Here is a 15,637-nt window from a genome sequence, read left to right as displayed (position 1 = left end):
TAATGAAGTCCCCAAGCAACCCATAAACTCACTGTTCTCATAATGTAAGTAACTCGCAGGGTAATGTAATGTACTGGGTGGTACTTGGACAAGTTAGGAAGTACAAAGGGAAAGGCGTGGCGGACGTGTGTCAGTTGGGGTGTCCGCCTTGTCTGGAATCTTCTACTAAGCAAACAAGGGTGTTTCCGTAAATTCATCCCACCCAAACTTCCAAGGTAAGTGATTTCGTCATTTTTGTGAGGGGATTCGTTAATTTATTATTTCTGAGAGGACTTGAATGAATTGATCAGGAGCTGATAGCGACATGAGCGACAGGGCGGAGCCGACGAGTAGTTCGTGGATACGATACCAAGTCATCTATCAAAAGTACCGCCGTTTTGGTGGAACTTTTGCGATGGGGTGAACCAAAGCCACTCGTAGCCTGCCCAACCTTTTCCTCCATTGGACACGCGTACTTGGCTACTGGAAAATAAGCCATCGCCGTGACACGAGCTCGGTAGACCCTCTCGCTTATGTGACCAACAAAAGACGGCGCCCCAAGGTCGGCCACAACCAACTCGGACGCTGACTCACCACATCCGCAGGTCATCCTTGACCCCACGAATACTGGCCGCCTCCTTTCAGGTTCCACCCCTTTTTGTCATACCAACGAAATTGGCAGTGCTTTGCATAAAATTATCTGCTATATGGCAATGCTTCTGCTGCGTCTCTCCCACAATAGAAACAACATTATGCGTTTACTTCAAGAGATTCTGTTTCCGTTTTGACTGAAGGGCCACGATCGTAATTCGCAATGCAGACGATTAATGGGTAAATGGATCATCTGTCATCTCCGTGAGCCTAGTAAATTCATGTTTATTCACTAGGTAAATATTTCCAAAGTAATTAATCCCGGAAATTCTTTCCTTTTTTATGGTGATAAGAAATGAGATTTTTAACTTCGAAGCAAATTGAGGAAACGGGACCCCAGTGCTGGCAGACAAGTGCGCATATGTTCCCTTGTTTCCGAAAGAGGACAAGCTTCGGAGGAAATGACGTCGCACTCTCTTCTTTCATCAAGGATAATACCGTTTTATTATTATTTTCACTAGAATTACTCTATTTTTCTCGATATCTAATTATTATTATTATTTCATTATCTATCTCAAAATTTCAATTCTCAAGCGTAGAGGAAGCGAGAGAAAAAGGATAGGGAGGCATACGGCACACCCGCATAACATTAAAAGAAAAAGAAAATAATCGTAAAACCTTCGCTCTCTCGATTATGACTCGATTGTAGTGATAGTTCTGTTTCGAGCAAGTTCATTATTATTTAACAAGCTGATAAACGAAGAGCTGCTTGCTCACGTCGGTTTTGCCGCGCTTGGTATCCCGTGAACCACCTGGAAGTGTAAGCTTAGATTGATAATCCTGACGGACGGGTCGAGTAAGTTGAATGAAACATGCCCATTATGAACGGACGTTAGGGCGGATCACTGGAGGAAGGATACTTCTGCGGACTGCCATCTATTTGACCTGTTTAAGTTTAGGCTCCACACGCATGAAACCGATTAAATGTGTGTACAGTATAGTGAATGGGACAATCTTGGAAGGGTCGGGAGATGGAATCTCGTTTACTGTCCCCATACCCTTCCGTCGATAAATATGGCCGGCGAAAATCCTCGGCACGTTTCCTTATATCTTGCAACCGCCTTACATATTCTTTCAGCAAACGGCCCCCCTCTTTTATTTTTCCTTCACTCCTCTCAGACGCCCGCCACTTTTCTCTTGTTTTTTTTTCTTCTCTCCGTCTCTCTGCTCTTCCCGACCGTCGCCTCTTTTTTCCCCAGCTCCGCCGTTTCTCTGACTCTTCTCGTAAGGTGAACTTTTCGGAACTTCTTCAAACCCAATTCTCAGGATTATTTCCCCCCTTTTTCCTCTTTTCCATTTTCTCTTTCCCTCCGTTTCGCTAATATATAAACTGGGTGAAAAGGAGGCTGCTTTCTTTCTGTTTATCTTTCTCATGCGACTGTTCTTTTTCCCTGTCAGATTTATTTGTTCATAGTTGGACAAGCTGGCTGTCGAGAATCATCAGAAGATTGGTGTTGTAAGGACGAAGCAGAAGAAAGTCATGGTAGTTGAAGCCTCGGGTTTTCCTAAGCGGATTCCTTGTTTCATATTGTGTCGCGCGTAAGCGGGTTCTTATTTTGATATTTTCTTTCTCTAGGTCGGTCCGATGATACGAATGCCGAACGAGGATTTGAGTCCTTCGTGGCTAGTTCCTTTGCTGAAGACGAGTTTTTTCATTCCCTGCAAGATTCATGGAGATTCCAACAAGAGCGAATGCAACATGTATTGTTTGGATTGCATGGGTAACGCTCTCTGTTCCTACTGTCTGAGCCACCACAAAGACCATCACATTGTTCAGGCTCGTATTCTCTCTCTTCTAACTCTGCTCGATTTTATCTACCCTTGATTTCCTCTATAGATGGTACATTTACATTTTCGCCTTTTCTCCTTTTTCTTGATTCAGATTAGGAGGTCCTCTTACCATAATGTGATACGGGTTTCGGAAGTTCAAAAGTTCCTGGACATCTCGGGAGTTCAGACGTACATTATCAATAGCGCTAAGATCGTTTTCCTCAATGAAAGACCACAGCCAAGGCCTGGAAAGGGCGTGACCAACACTTGCGGGATTTGCTGCCGAAGCCTTTTAGATTCTTTCCGCTTTTGCTCCCTGGGATGCAAGGTGAGTTCAGTAAGAGCTATTCCATTTATCGTCCAGCGTTACTTTTATTTTATTCTATATTGAAGCGGTGGTTTATTGACTTTTTTTTTTACCTTGAGGAATTCCTAATTGTATGTTCGTTTCCGTTCTTGATCGAATTCGGTTCCACTTTCTCTCGTGTTAATGCAATTTCTCTCGTATTAATGCAGTCTTGACGGTTTTACCTTTTTCTTCAAATCGTTTGCTTTGCAATGTATCCTCCTCTCTGAAGGATTTCCATTCTCCATTTTGATTTTGTAGATTTTTTACTTGGAAGTCTCTTACGACTCTCAAATCTCAAGGTTTGCCTGGATTTTCCCAACATTACTGTTTCTTGTTTTCCAAGTCTCCCTCTATCTGCTCACAGACTTGTTTGTTGATCTTCAATCAATTTTGTGCATTCTGTATGACTATGGTTTGTTTTGGTTTATAATTAATTGGTTTTCCCTCTTTATGGTTCTGTAATCTCACCGTATTTGGAAGGGCTGAATTGCCCTACCAGTGTTCTTCTGCGAGCTGTGACTACGAATGAGGAAAATGATCTCTTATTGCACTTCGTACGCGATACATTATATTGTTTTTTATTTTATTTTTTTCTCTTCGATGGGTCGCCTTTCTCGCTCTCTGAAGTTTATTTCCCCTTTTACGTCTCCTTTTCGATAGACTTCTACCTGCTCCGTATCTGGGTTTTCTCTGCTTGCCACTATGTGAGGCTATGTACATTGACCGAAAGGCCCATCATTTTCAGCTCGGTGGCATGAAACACGACCCTGAGCTGAGCTTCGCGTTGCGACCTAAACACAGCCGTGACTCGTTCATGGGGTGGGAATCTGAAGACTCGTCGACCCCGAAGAAGCTTCGCAAGACTTCCCTGTTCAACCGTTCAATCGAAGTCGCCATCTCGAGAGAAGGCAACAGGGATGCCATGGACAAGTATTCAAGCTCCAGCGACGAGGGTGGGAATTTCACAAGCATGATTTCTCCGGCGACTCCTCCCATCGTAAATCACCGCAATGCGAGAAGGAGAAAGGGTATTCCACACCGTGCCCCCTTTTGAAATTAATGGAATAAAGGATTTGCTCAGAAAGAAATACAGGGGAAAAAAAAGAATAAATAAAAAACTTATAAACTTGATATACTGTGAATTAATGTGCAAAGATATACATAGAAAAGATACGGATCGTACAAAGAAAGGTTGGAAAGACAACGGGAAGAAACCCTAGCTTTGGTTTGGTTAGTTTCTAGTCTACTAGTGTTGTACAGATAGATTGTGAAACCGGAGGAGATGATGAGGAGTGTAGTTGTTACTTTTTCGAAATTGAAAACTTGTTCCCTCGTTCCTTACGCCTCTTCTGTAGCCTGCCCCCGTCTGGGATCCGGGTTAGATATATTCTTTTATTTTTCTCAGTACGTTTATGTGTACAGAAAAGGTAGTAGTAGTTTTTGGTATTTGCAGATGTGCATAAAAGCTTTTTATAAAGGAGCATTATATGTTGTATAATTACAATTTCTCTTGGTTTGCTTCTTTGTACTGTTCTGGCGCCTGAGACGTGCTTTACTTGATCTGTGGAAGAAAATCTGCCTTGTCGGGAATGCAGGACAGAGACGAGAGGGCCTTTAACAAGATTGGCAGTTTATGGGGTAGAAGCTATTCGTTGGAGTTATTATTTTATCTCTTTCCGTTAAAGAGGGACGTGGGGGTAGTAGGGTAGCACATGGTATCTGATTCTGGTTCGGCGATGCCCTGGGCGTATATCTAGCATTCCCATTAAGACGTGTCCGGGCCGGTATTTCTGGCTCAGCGAAGATACCGTGCTTCGTGAAGAAGGGTGAGATATGATTTGGCTTCTCGTGCCCATCTGTTTAACTCTGGAATTAATATCAGTGATAGCGTAGCAGTTGGACACAGTCACATAGCTTTGCCATAGCACGGCATCTTGGCACGTTGTTTAGCCTGGCGATTCTGCACAAGATCAAACATATTTTACTCTATGATGTTCTTCAAACGACCCTCTTCTTAAGAATGGGTGTTTTTTTTATACGCAAGCTGTCTCACTAATGGTTTCATCGAAGTGAAGAAATCGGTTTTCACGAAACGGCCATTTGAGCAAACACAGGCGAGTCGAACGCTGATATTCTGGTTTTAAACAAGTTTAAAAAACTAAAAAGAGCTGACCCGATGAGCCAATTACATTGTTTAATTGTCCGTGAAGGGGGAATGCAATGAGTGGAGAGGGTGGGTGACCGAGAGAGCCGGATCATAGATTACTCGGGGTGGGTCGCGTTGAGCGGAGTAGGATGCGGTGGTCTGGATTGAAATCGAAATCAAGGCTTTCACATCGCTAAGTGCCTTACGGAACACGATAGCCCATAGAAAGAGACGGGAGGCCTCGTCGCCTCTTTGCCTTTGATAGAGAGGCGTAAGGAATCTGAATGCTCTTCCAACCCCAGAAATTAGAATCACCCGCTTCCGCAGTTACAATTGCTCCTTTCTACGTTTTTTATAATATTAAATTATTCTTCATCAGCCATTCTAGCCATAATATCAAGTGTTTATTACTGGAGTAAAGAGAGGTTCGTAATTTTTTTTTTTTATTTATACGACTCCAGCCGTCGAAAGTGAGAGAGAGAGAGACAGAGAGAGACGGTGGCGACGGGCGTCGTCGTCTCATGTGAAGCATGCCCGAGGGTGACGTAGTAAAAAGCAACGGAGGACGTTGAACCTGGTGTCCGTTTCGCACTAGGCCACGTAAGCATTTATAACCTGGTTTACACGTGTTCTTCCACTTGTAACTCACCTGCCTCTTCTATACGGCCACGTGTTTCCCACTTGCCTACGTACCGAGGTCAGCACCTCTTGTTAGCGGATAATGTTGCCCGGACTTTCATTGTTTATTGTTTTTTGTTTTTCTTCAATAGACTCAACAATAATACAATTCGGCATAATGTTTATGTTACGATATTAAAAGATAATAGTAAAAGGCCGCTTCCTTGTGACATCGCTGCCTGTGTATGTGATGTGATGTGTTTTTTTTTTTTATCTAAATCACACAAAAACACGTATTCGGTTCAGTCTTGAATGATGATAATGCCGAAACTCCGCTGCTCGGACCTCAGCGCAGTCGTCATTCGCAGCATCCTTTGCTATTATTTATACTAAGCATTTGGTCTTAAGCTAGAAAAAGGAATAAGACACGGTGACGGTGTGTTTACTTTGGCTACTGATTCTGGAAGGCGGTAGCACTGCGCTGGATGTATGAACCCAACGACATCTGGTAATGAAATCGAACAGCACTCTTTATCCAAACAAACTATCAGATGGCAAGGATACAAAGTACACCGTCGCTCAGTTGAGCATCGTGTCGACACAGACTCTATCAATCGTCTTTCAGAAAATGTCCCTAATCTGCCAAAAATTATACACTCCAGCTTCCGTGGCAAAACCTAGTAAAGAGGGTGCGTGAGGGAGAGGGAAAGAACAGGACGCATCACTGAACGACTTGATGCCACAAGTGTTTGGACGGGTCCACCTTGATTAGACTTCGGTGGAGTGGGAATTGTGCAAGTGAACTGATTTGTTGACTAACCGACGCACCCTCTGTCAGTTACCCGTTGTGTGCCGTTCTCTAACCCTCCCTCGTTTTCTCAATTTCTCTCTCCATGTTCACAAAAAGTACAAGACTTGGTGTCTAATCTTATCTGGTGTTTGTGCACGACTTGGAAGACGCACACGAATGAGCAAATTCAGAAACCACGGCAAGATGAAATGTATCGTGTCATCATTCTCTTCCAAAGGCTTTGTATGCAAAATCTTGTTTTAGCGCTTGCCTTTTTTTTTTCTTTAGGACTCACTTTCGAATCAAGAAACATTAATTCTCAGTTCTAGTTTTCATGCCATCTTATAACTAGGCTTAAGTGATCATTAAAAATGTATATATATATATATATATTTTTTTTTTTTTTCTTTTTTGGCGATTGACTATTATTGTAAATAGAAACAGTGGAAAGCAGAGTAGAGTCATTGAGATACGAAATAGATAACGAAAACGATAGAAACAGTAGAGAGAGGAAGATGCCTGCGCGTACATACAACGCTTGCTTCAGTAATGGCAGCCGAGGTGGGGAGCAATGTATCCGTAAAGATGATAAATAAACAAAGGAAGAGATGAACTGAAGTGAGTGGTCATCTGGGTTCCTGTACAAAGCACAATGGAGTTTGCGAGGGATAAACATAAAGCTGCGCAAAGCACAATGGCCATTATTCCTGCAAGTGGATTAGAATAATCAATAGTCCCTTTTCCTTTTCCTTTTCCTTTTCCTTTTCCTCTATTTGCTTTTATGATGGTGTAAAGTGTTCCCCGGGTGTTTTCAAGCCATTGTACTTTCTCTCACTTTACGAAAAGTTCCAACCCCTAATCCCGCACCTTAAACGAGTCTTTTGCTCGTTTTAAAAACTGTTTGGGGACCCTAATCCTCCATCTTAAAACTGGCAAAAAGCAATTGAGACTTTTTTTTTGGCAAACATCGAACCTTGTCGTCTCCTTGGACAAGCAGATGTGTGGATCGAATCATATCTTTTCCGGTGTATTTCTTAACTGGATACGAAGAAAATATCAAAAGCCAATTTCAGGCTTGTTATATGATTGGACAAAAAAAGCATTATCTTTCCTGCGATTCTTGCTGAACTCTTGAAAAAATGGCCACGAATTTTTGCTAAGACTTTTGCGTTTTGGGTTCAAATCTTCCTCTACTCGGAACACGCCCTGACTGAAACGACCCAACCGATTGAAACTTGTATCTGGGCCACTACATGCTTCCAGAAAGTTTCGAACGCAATCCAGTTGGGTGATTGAGCCCACGAATTGGTGAAGATCTCTTTCCCTTACGGAGCAATAGTTTACTCGAGCGAAAAAAAAAAAAAAAAAAAATTCGTTCCCAAATGAGCTTATCATACAAGTAGATTTTCAAATCCAGTTGCGTAAAGCATAAGAAGATAAAGACTTACCCCCCGATAATGTGTCACTACTTCAGCAATCAGCAAGTTGAAAGCCTAGACCAGTGCTTGGGACGGAACCTGTGGTCCGGCTTTGACATAATTTTCGTGGTCTACTACGCGCTCTTCCATTCATTTATAGACTTTGGAGTAATGATGAAGCTCAGAAAGTCCACAAGGTGACCTGTTATCGGATATGGTCCGGGTGGTCTGGTCACCTACACTTACCCGTGGCCACAATATTGATTAGCTAATCCCAAAAGAGGTCCCCAATTTGACAGTGCCGTACAAAATTCTTGTTGGTTAGTCTGAAAGGTGCATTAACATGGTGGGTATAGAAAACGAAACAGAAAGTCTATGACACATTTATGCAGAGTATGACATTTCAATATTCCTTCGTCTGTCTCCAGGTTGAGGAATGACGATGCTGCTTCTTCTTCCCTGTTTGCTTAGTCTGAAAGCTTCATTAACACCAAGGGGATTGTGGAAGGAAGTCCATCTTCCAGTTAGTCAGACGATGACGTATTTGATTTAAATTAACCTATTTGATTTTCACGCTGCTGATGGTGCTTCTTTTCGAGGACAAAGTCTAACCATTTAAGTGAATAAATGTGACTTGTTGCGGGATGCTCAGCCCTACGTAAGAAAATCTCCCATTAGAGGAGCTTATTTTTCTTACTTGCGAGGGTACCTTTCGTCCTCTCTATACTCTATTTTGATTCTACGTAATGTCTGGGCTGAATGTGACATCCCCAGCATGAACATATCGACTACTTGGGGGCAAAGTAATCGATGAGACTTTTCATCCTATCCCTTGCTCGAGAAATTTTAGTTGTGGTTGATAGATAGTGAAATATGATGATGGCAACTTCACATGATTCAAGTAGTGTGCGTGTGCGTGTGCGTGAGTGCTTATTTAGTTCAAGTCACCTACAATTTTTTTTTAAAACAATTTAAGGAACTTTTATTAAGGGACATGAGATTCGGCAGTCTAAGATCAAAGGCCTGCGATATTGTTCCCTTGGACGGTGCCGAAGCGTAGCCCGCCGAGCAGTGGAAGGTCGAATCGGGAGATTAATAAAAGCACCAAACCGACCAGATAATTGTTCCCTCAATCGGGAGCAACTAACATATAGAGAATGTTGAATCATGATTGAATAGAGTCACGATGCTCAAATAGTTTACGTTGGATTGGTTTTAGAGTCGCTCTCCACCCTCTGTACCCAACATTTTAGAGTCGCTTCCATGGTATCAAACAAAACAATGGGCTGTTTCGCTTTACTGCGTAGACCCAAATTTTCGCTTCCATCGTATGTAATTCCCAAATTCGGCTAGGGAGCCAGCACAACACGTAACCCTCTGTTCCGGTGGTTTTCTACTTTTGATGGACAGCAGAAACAGCGGTAAGACGTGTTTACACGAGCGAAGCTGGATTTCATTTAAGAATAGTGCTCCTCCGCGTTGTGATTATTGAGGAACTTAATTCACTTGAGCGCGTACATTAACTCTTTCTAGTTATGTAGAGTGAAACAGCGTACATTTTGGCAGTCAAACCGTCCCCAATTTCTTCTATAGCGTCCATGGCCGTCCAAGGTGGTGCTCGCTGGTCGATCCGTTATCTGTGGCCGTCCAAGGTGTTCCGTCGGTCTGCGCACGATGTTTGAGGCAACTAATGCAGCTCGTGGGAACTAAAAATAGGTTTTTTGGTCGACTTCGAGGATCCGTTAATAGTCTATTAACTACCGAAGTTGCGCCGGAAGTCGTAACGAGAAGAGTCAGCTCAGTCATTTGGGATCGGGGGCCCAATGAAGGAGCAAAAATCAAGCCGACCCGATTCCACCAACATGTTAAGCTTGTTCGCCACGCCTAAGCGGAAGCTAGGAAGAGAAAAACTCGCCTTCCGAGAAACCTAGTTGATGTGTCCGTTCTTCGCGTACCGCGTCATCGCTGATGATAAAACAAAAAAGCCAAAACAACCCCAGGTAACAGCGTAAACGTCACTAACGGAATTCGCTTATGACGGCTCCCATGTGGTTTCCTTCCCTATCCGGCTATCCCGGGCCTTTATAATCAACTGAGACTGCCTTCCCCTCCGACATTTTTACCCGACGCTCCTTTGGCTTCTCCTTCCTTCCTTCTCCCACCAACATACAGACGGCGACGTCTCTCACTTGCATATGGGTTCTTGTTTCTCCAGCCAAGCAGATTCCGTCACCCTCTCGGTGGCGACGGTCATCTCCTTCAACGGCGCTCTCCGGGAATTTCCCGTCCCCGTTACCGTCTCTCAGGTCCTCCAGTTGGAAGCCTCCACTTGCTTTCTCTGCAACTCGGATAAGCTCTACTTCGACCAGTACATTCCGGCTTTAAACTCCGACGACCATCTTCAGGTCGGCCAGATCTACTTCGTGCTTCCCATGAACAAACTACAATACCCTCTCACCGCTTCCGATATGGCGGCCCTGGCTGTCAAGGCCAGCGTGGCCCTGGCTGAAGGCTCCAAGGGCAAGGGTCGGCGAAAGAAGTATAGAGTCTCGCCCGTGCTGGATGTAAGCGAACCTATCGGAGATGGAGACGATGGGTTTAAGAAATTGGAGAAGACTGTCGCCCCGACGATTACGAGATCGGGGTCCGTGAGAAAGCTGCAGAGAAGTGCGTCGAGACGAGCCAAATTGGCGATTCGATCTTTCCGGATGAGGTTGGGTACCATTTACGAAGGAACTGTTACGGAGTAAATTGAGGCAATCAGACACAAAACAATAAGTGGATGAGGATAAAAGAGAAGACGTCGCGTTAGCCTTTTCATTTTTCTTGGTATGTTTTTTTGTTTTCTTTTAGGTTTTTTGCCACCCTACATTGTATTTTTTTTTTTTTTTTTCTTTCTGATAGTCGTTTTTGTTTTTTCGCAACTCCTGTAAATATAAAAAGAAAGAAGATTGGTTTAACCAGTAAGAACTGGATTTTGTAAATACATTTAAAACTGTCTTCGTTCGTGCATTTCTTGTTAATGTGATTGAATAGACAGAAAAGTTGTACAGACAGCCGAATCAGAGATTCACAGTCCTCGTTTGTGTTTTGCGAACCCAGGGAGCAGAAACAGAGTTTAGTCGTCAATTCCATTTACCAAGGGGCAAAGTCGAATTTATATTTGTCATGCACCATGGCGAAAAGAAATGTGAAGAAACTCAAAGTTCGTCAGTTACATGCGCGGTCAAATCTCGGTTCTGCATGAACCACAGCTACTCAAGTCTTAACAACAAGTACGGTCCGACTCGCGGCATGCGCGGACAGCGGACAGCCACTTGGTGGACGTAACATCACTAACATCTACCATTGTGAGATTTGTCAACTAAGCGTTATGTGACCGATCAAAGTAATGGTGATGCTACCTACCAAAGATGAGCCGTTCCCCACGTACCCTAACAACCAAAATGATGCACCTCAAAGTCTCCCTCCACAACAGACTTTTGAGGTTGCTGTCACCGGTAATCTTCACGTTTCACCCAACTTTGCCTCGGAAGATTTATGAGATCACCATGGAAAGAGTTTTCTTCCTAGTATACCGCAATGTTTTAAAACATTTTTTTATTAAATAGAAAAAAATTACAAGTCAGATAGCACTTCCAACTCGTCCAGTTCTATGCTATTTTCAGATACTAGATAGATAGAAGTTTTTGGATTAGGCCTCCAATAATTGCAATAAACTAGGCCCACTTTGCCATTATTGGAGGCCCATTTAAAATTTGTGGACTGCTAAGTTTAGGAGCGCCCTAGTCAAGTAACGTGGCTTATCGGGCTTTTTGTCTCAAACGAATTAATCGAACTTTTTGGCAAAAGCGTTCAATAAGGTGCGTCAAAATGCGCGGGAATGTGGACAAGAGTAATAGCATATTCAGAAATGTCTCACACGGCTACAGCCTCTGGGCTACCACGTGGATGTGTCCAAAAAAATCCAAACAAATGAAATAGCAACTTCAGTAACATGAGCCGTGTTCGGTTGCTATCTTGCTTCCTTGGCCAGAGGGACGCCATTCCTGTCGCTGCCTCCGGCCCTAAAAAAATCTTATCCCTGCCTCGTTACCTTGTGCTACACTACAGCGACAACGTCAGTTTCACTACCGGGACACACATCTGCCCTTCCGATCGATCTGCCCATTGGTACGGAATGAATGTTGTTAGTGAATCTGGCTTTCTCCGATGAAGATCTGACCTTGGTCGTCGGTAACATTTAGCGGTTGGCCTCATCAGCTCGTAAATTGTTCATCTTGACGTACTCTTCCAGACGCATTTCATTTTCTGAGTTGTAAAATGGTTAATATGATTGCATTCTCTGCTGCCAGCATAAAGGAATCTGTCTTGAATATCTGTCAAATCTAGATGGACACCGGCTGGTGCACCACCTTCTTCTAGAATGGGTTATAGTTTTATCCGTCTTCTTATAAGCTTTTCTTCTTTTCCCTCTCTGAGATGTTAGTCAGTCCACTAGGCTGTTGTTCGATTCCAGGTTGATGATGATTCTCTTCTAAAGCCTAATGGAAAGGCTTTTCATGGGTGGTGTTCAGTAATAAACTAATGATTTCACCCCCCCCCCAAACTAATGCCTAATGGAAAGGCATTATTCAAAGTGCTAAGCCAAATCATAAGAGCATGAGAAGGAGATTATTAAATCAGAAGTTGAAGTTGTTTTCTTTGAATTCCTTGCACACCAGCAGGAGCTTTATCTTTGATAACGAAAGCTTCCAAACCCTTGCTTTGATTAGGATATTGATATTAATTAAAGAAAGAATATACTCATGGATTACATTCCTGACGCTAAATCTATATCAAATATTCAACTCCAGATTCGATGGTGCTCATGAGCAGGTCCAGTCCCGAAGCAAATGATTGCGCACAATGTACCTATAACTAAGAAATTAATTCTCATGCAAGAGACAGGAGAGAAAACCGGTCTTCTCCGAGAGGTAAATGCATTACAATTTTGTTTCTTTCTCGGTGCCCAAACAAAAACAGGGGAGGGTCTCTCTACAAGCCGAGCACACGCCATGAAAGAGAAATCTTGGTGGGCAAGTATAAATATATTAAAAACACAGAAGCAAGGGGGAGTGAGCGTGAGAAAACCTAGGCCTTGGTGAAGCCGATATCATGATTCACGAGTTTCTCTTTTCTTTTCAATTTCGTTTATTCTATCTCGTGCTCTTTCTGCTATGATTGCTTCACCCCCAACGTCGCTAAAATATTCAAATTGGGTGAAACCTTATCATTTGTTTTCTGTTCCGCGGTGATGACCATCAAAATCATGCAAATAAGATTTGCTCGTTCAGGACAAAATACAAATAGAAATTTGATATTCTCTGATCTTGTATTAGGTGCATCTTTAAGAGTTCAGACTCAGCAGAAACGCAGAGCATATCGACGATAAGAGATCGTTAAACCATGAAGATAATACAGGACGGGCACCCAGTCGCTGTCGCACCTGTGCAGACAAGATACCCACAGCTGAAGATGATAGGATACAAAGAGACTTCGGAGAATGGAATTGAGAGCTGGTGGCTTAGGATTGTAGAATATTTGTCTCACAGTTCTCTGCTGATTTATTTTTTTTGGTCGATGGTAAAGCGATGCACAACCACTCTAGTGATTATGGCCTCCGATGGCTGCAATATGTGGCTAAGGGCTATGGAGTGAGAGGGAAGGACCACAGCCACAGGAGGGAGGTTCTCTTTATACTTTTTTTTTTCTCTGAGTTTTGTAGCAGAAAAAAGGGCTTTTTTTTTTTTTTTTTCATTCCAATTTAAACTTTACCATGGCTATAGGTCTGAAACGGATAGAGCCACGCCCGACTAGTCCCCATCATCGCGCTATGCCATCACCGTCTTCCCCACGAAAGGACATTTTCTTGTCCAAAATTTCTCGCAAAGCGTCTGCTACACTGTTTTCATGTCCCCGGCCCCCCTTGCAGAATTATACCTACTTGATCAGAGAGACATAATTCCACTGCTTCGTACAAATAAAAACCAAACTGAAAAAAAGAAAAAAAAGGACAGATGCAAAAGCCATAGGGCCGGCGAAAGTGAAGAGGATGGACCACCCTGTTGTCTTACAAATCCGAAAACAAACAGCAAGTAACCAAAGCTGGAACCACGGGATAGGAATTTTCTTACCTTACTGGAACGCATCTCCTCTGATCACCTGTAGCATGGTGCCATGGCATGTTATCTACAGTGGGCACTTGACGAACTGTGAAAACTGGTACTTTTGTACTCTGCAGAATACAGCTCGCTTAGGTCAGATTGACTTAATTATCCCAAGTTCGTGAGTTACGTTCTTCAACTGGTGATATATATATTCACAGTACGAGGGAAGTAGATGATAGATAGGCACAGCTGAAGCTTGCAAAACGATGTCGAAAAGAATAGATTCTTCTCTGACGAAACGCACACATCTCACTTAGGACGTTACATGAAACTCAGGCGACATGTGTAGAACACTGCAACTAGTAATGTTCCTCCGTCAGTGCCCGAACTCGCTTTCGCCCTCACGCGCGCCAGCCAATTCCTCCCAACACCCTGACCCACACCCCCTCGTGGGTAGAATTATTGCCCGTGATTCCTCGCCCCACGCACGATTACATATATTCCTCTCCCTCTCTCCACTCTCACCCATCATTCGACACTCCCCTCCTATTTAAAGCCTCTTCCCTCGTTTCCTACTAGTCCCAACTGTTCCTCCCTCCTCCCTTCACACTCTCTCCCCGCAGTTAATACCAAAATCTAACCGTCTCTAGTCTTCAGTTTCTTTTCAATTCCCAGTCCTTACACGTAACGTAACCAAGATGAGGATGATAGATTTGGGAAACCAGAGAGGTCCTCTGCACATAATAGACACGGCCACGGCGGTGGAGTGCGGTAAGGACGTTCGGTTCCGACGATCTTTCCGTTCCCTCGTCGAGTGCATGGTCCCCTGCTGCGGATTCCAGCCCTCTGTCGCAGACTCCGCCGACTCTGACGCTGAATCTACCCATGCCTCCACCGTCACCGGCACCTTCTTCGGCTACCGCAAGGGACGAGTCAGCTTCTGCCTCCACGAGGACTCTAGAGCCAAATCCTCCCCCCTCCTCCTCCTCGAATTCGCAGTCCCCACCGCCTACCTCGCCCGAGAGATGCAGTACGGTCTTCTCAGAATCGCTCTTGAGTGTGACCGCTCACGCTCCCGTTCTTCTTCCGGTTCTCTCTTCTCGGTCCCAGTATGGACCATGTACTGCAACGGAAGGAAGGTGGGCTTCGCCGTGCGCCGACAAATGACAGAAGCTGATGCGGCCGTGTTCAAGCTTATGCAGTCTCTGTCAGTCGGCGCCGGGCTTGTTCCCGGCGAGTCCAAGTCGGGGGATGGAGACCTGATGTACCTCAGGGCCAATTTTGAGCGAGTTACTGGCTCGCTCGATTCCGAGTCTTTTCACATGATCAATCCGGTCGGGAGTTCTGGACAGGAGCTCAGTATATTCTTCCTGCGGTCATGACAGGGATGGAGTGTGTATGTACCAAATTAAGCTATTTGTGAGGAGAGCCTGTAGCTTTGTAGTCAGACAAGAAAAAGAAAAAAAAAAAAAAAAACTTTGTACTATATGGGATTGCAAAATATGCTTCTCTTCATCTCTTCACTGTAAAGATTAAAACTCCTCTTCATCAATTCATGTCTGGCCTCTTCCGTTCTCTTTAATATTTATCTGCTTAAGACTTCTCAAGGAACAGCTAGGTAATTAGTGTGCAAAACAACTCCCTTTCTCCTCTCTGATATTTATCTCTTTAAGACTTGGCAAGTAATTGCTCAGTAATTGATGTACAAAGCAACCTCATTAACACAACTCACACGGTAAGTTTCAGATTATGCTATCTGTGCCATGA

At 43.7% G+C, this 15,637-nt stretch overlaps 3 protein-coding genes across 3 annotated transcripts; all 3 read left to right on the top strand.

Annotated features, from left to right (window-relative positions):
• Positions 1-1,767: 1,767 nt before the first annotated feature.
• LOC137946540 (protein RGF1 INDUCIBLE TRANSCRIPTION FACTOR 1-like) lies at positions 1,768-4,174 on the top strand. Its single transcript, XM_068792882.1, has 5 exons — positions 1,768-1,859; positions 2,029-2,113; positions 2,207-2,407; positions 2,513-2,728; positions 3,495-4,174. Exons 2-5 carry the CDS (start codon positions 2,111-2,113, stop codon positions 3,801-3,803), a joined length of 729 nt encoding a protein of 242 aa, XP_068648983.1. The 5' UTR covers positions 1,768-1,859; positions 2,029-2,110; the 3' UTR covers positions 3,804-4,174.
• Positions 4,175-9,731: 5,557 nt separating this feature from the next.
• LOC137946937 (uncharacterized) lies at positions 9,732-10,719 on the top strand. Its single transcript, XM_068793223.1, has one exon. It carries the CDS (start codon positions 9,917-9,919, stop codon positions 10,469-10,471), a length of 555 nt encoding a protein of 184 aa, XP_068649324.1. The 5' UTR covers positions 9,732-9,916; the 3' UTR covers positions 10,472-10,719.
• Positions 10,720-14,391: 3,672 nt separating this feature from the next.
• Positions 14,392-15,556, top strand: LOC137946301 (protein MIZU-KUSSEI 1-like). The gene has a single exon (XM_068792540.1). It carries the CDS (start codon positions 14,569-14,571, stop codon positions 15,250-15,252), a length of 684 nt encoding a protein of 227 aa, XP_068648641.1. The 5' UTR covers positions 14,392-14,568; the 3' UTR covers positions 15,253-15,556.
• The last annotated feature ends 81 nt before the right edge of the window (positions 15,557-15,637 follow it).

This window comes from Aristolochia californica, unplaced genomic scaffold, assembly GCF_029961685.1.
Source record: "Aristolochia californica isolate CCGP_79_NKW_82.1479 unplaced genomic scaffold, dmAriCali1.0.hap1 SCAF_12, whole genome shotgun sequence".
NCBI lineage: Eukaryota > Viridiplantae > Streptophyta > Magnoliopsida > Piperales > Aristolochiaceae > Aristolochia > Aristolochia californica.
The sequence above is the reverse complement of the archived record's forward strand: the minus strand, read 5'-3'. Positions and strand labels throughout refer to the sequence as shown.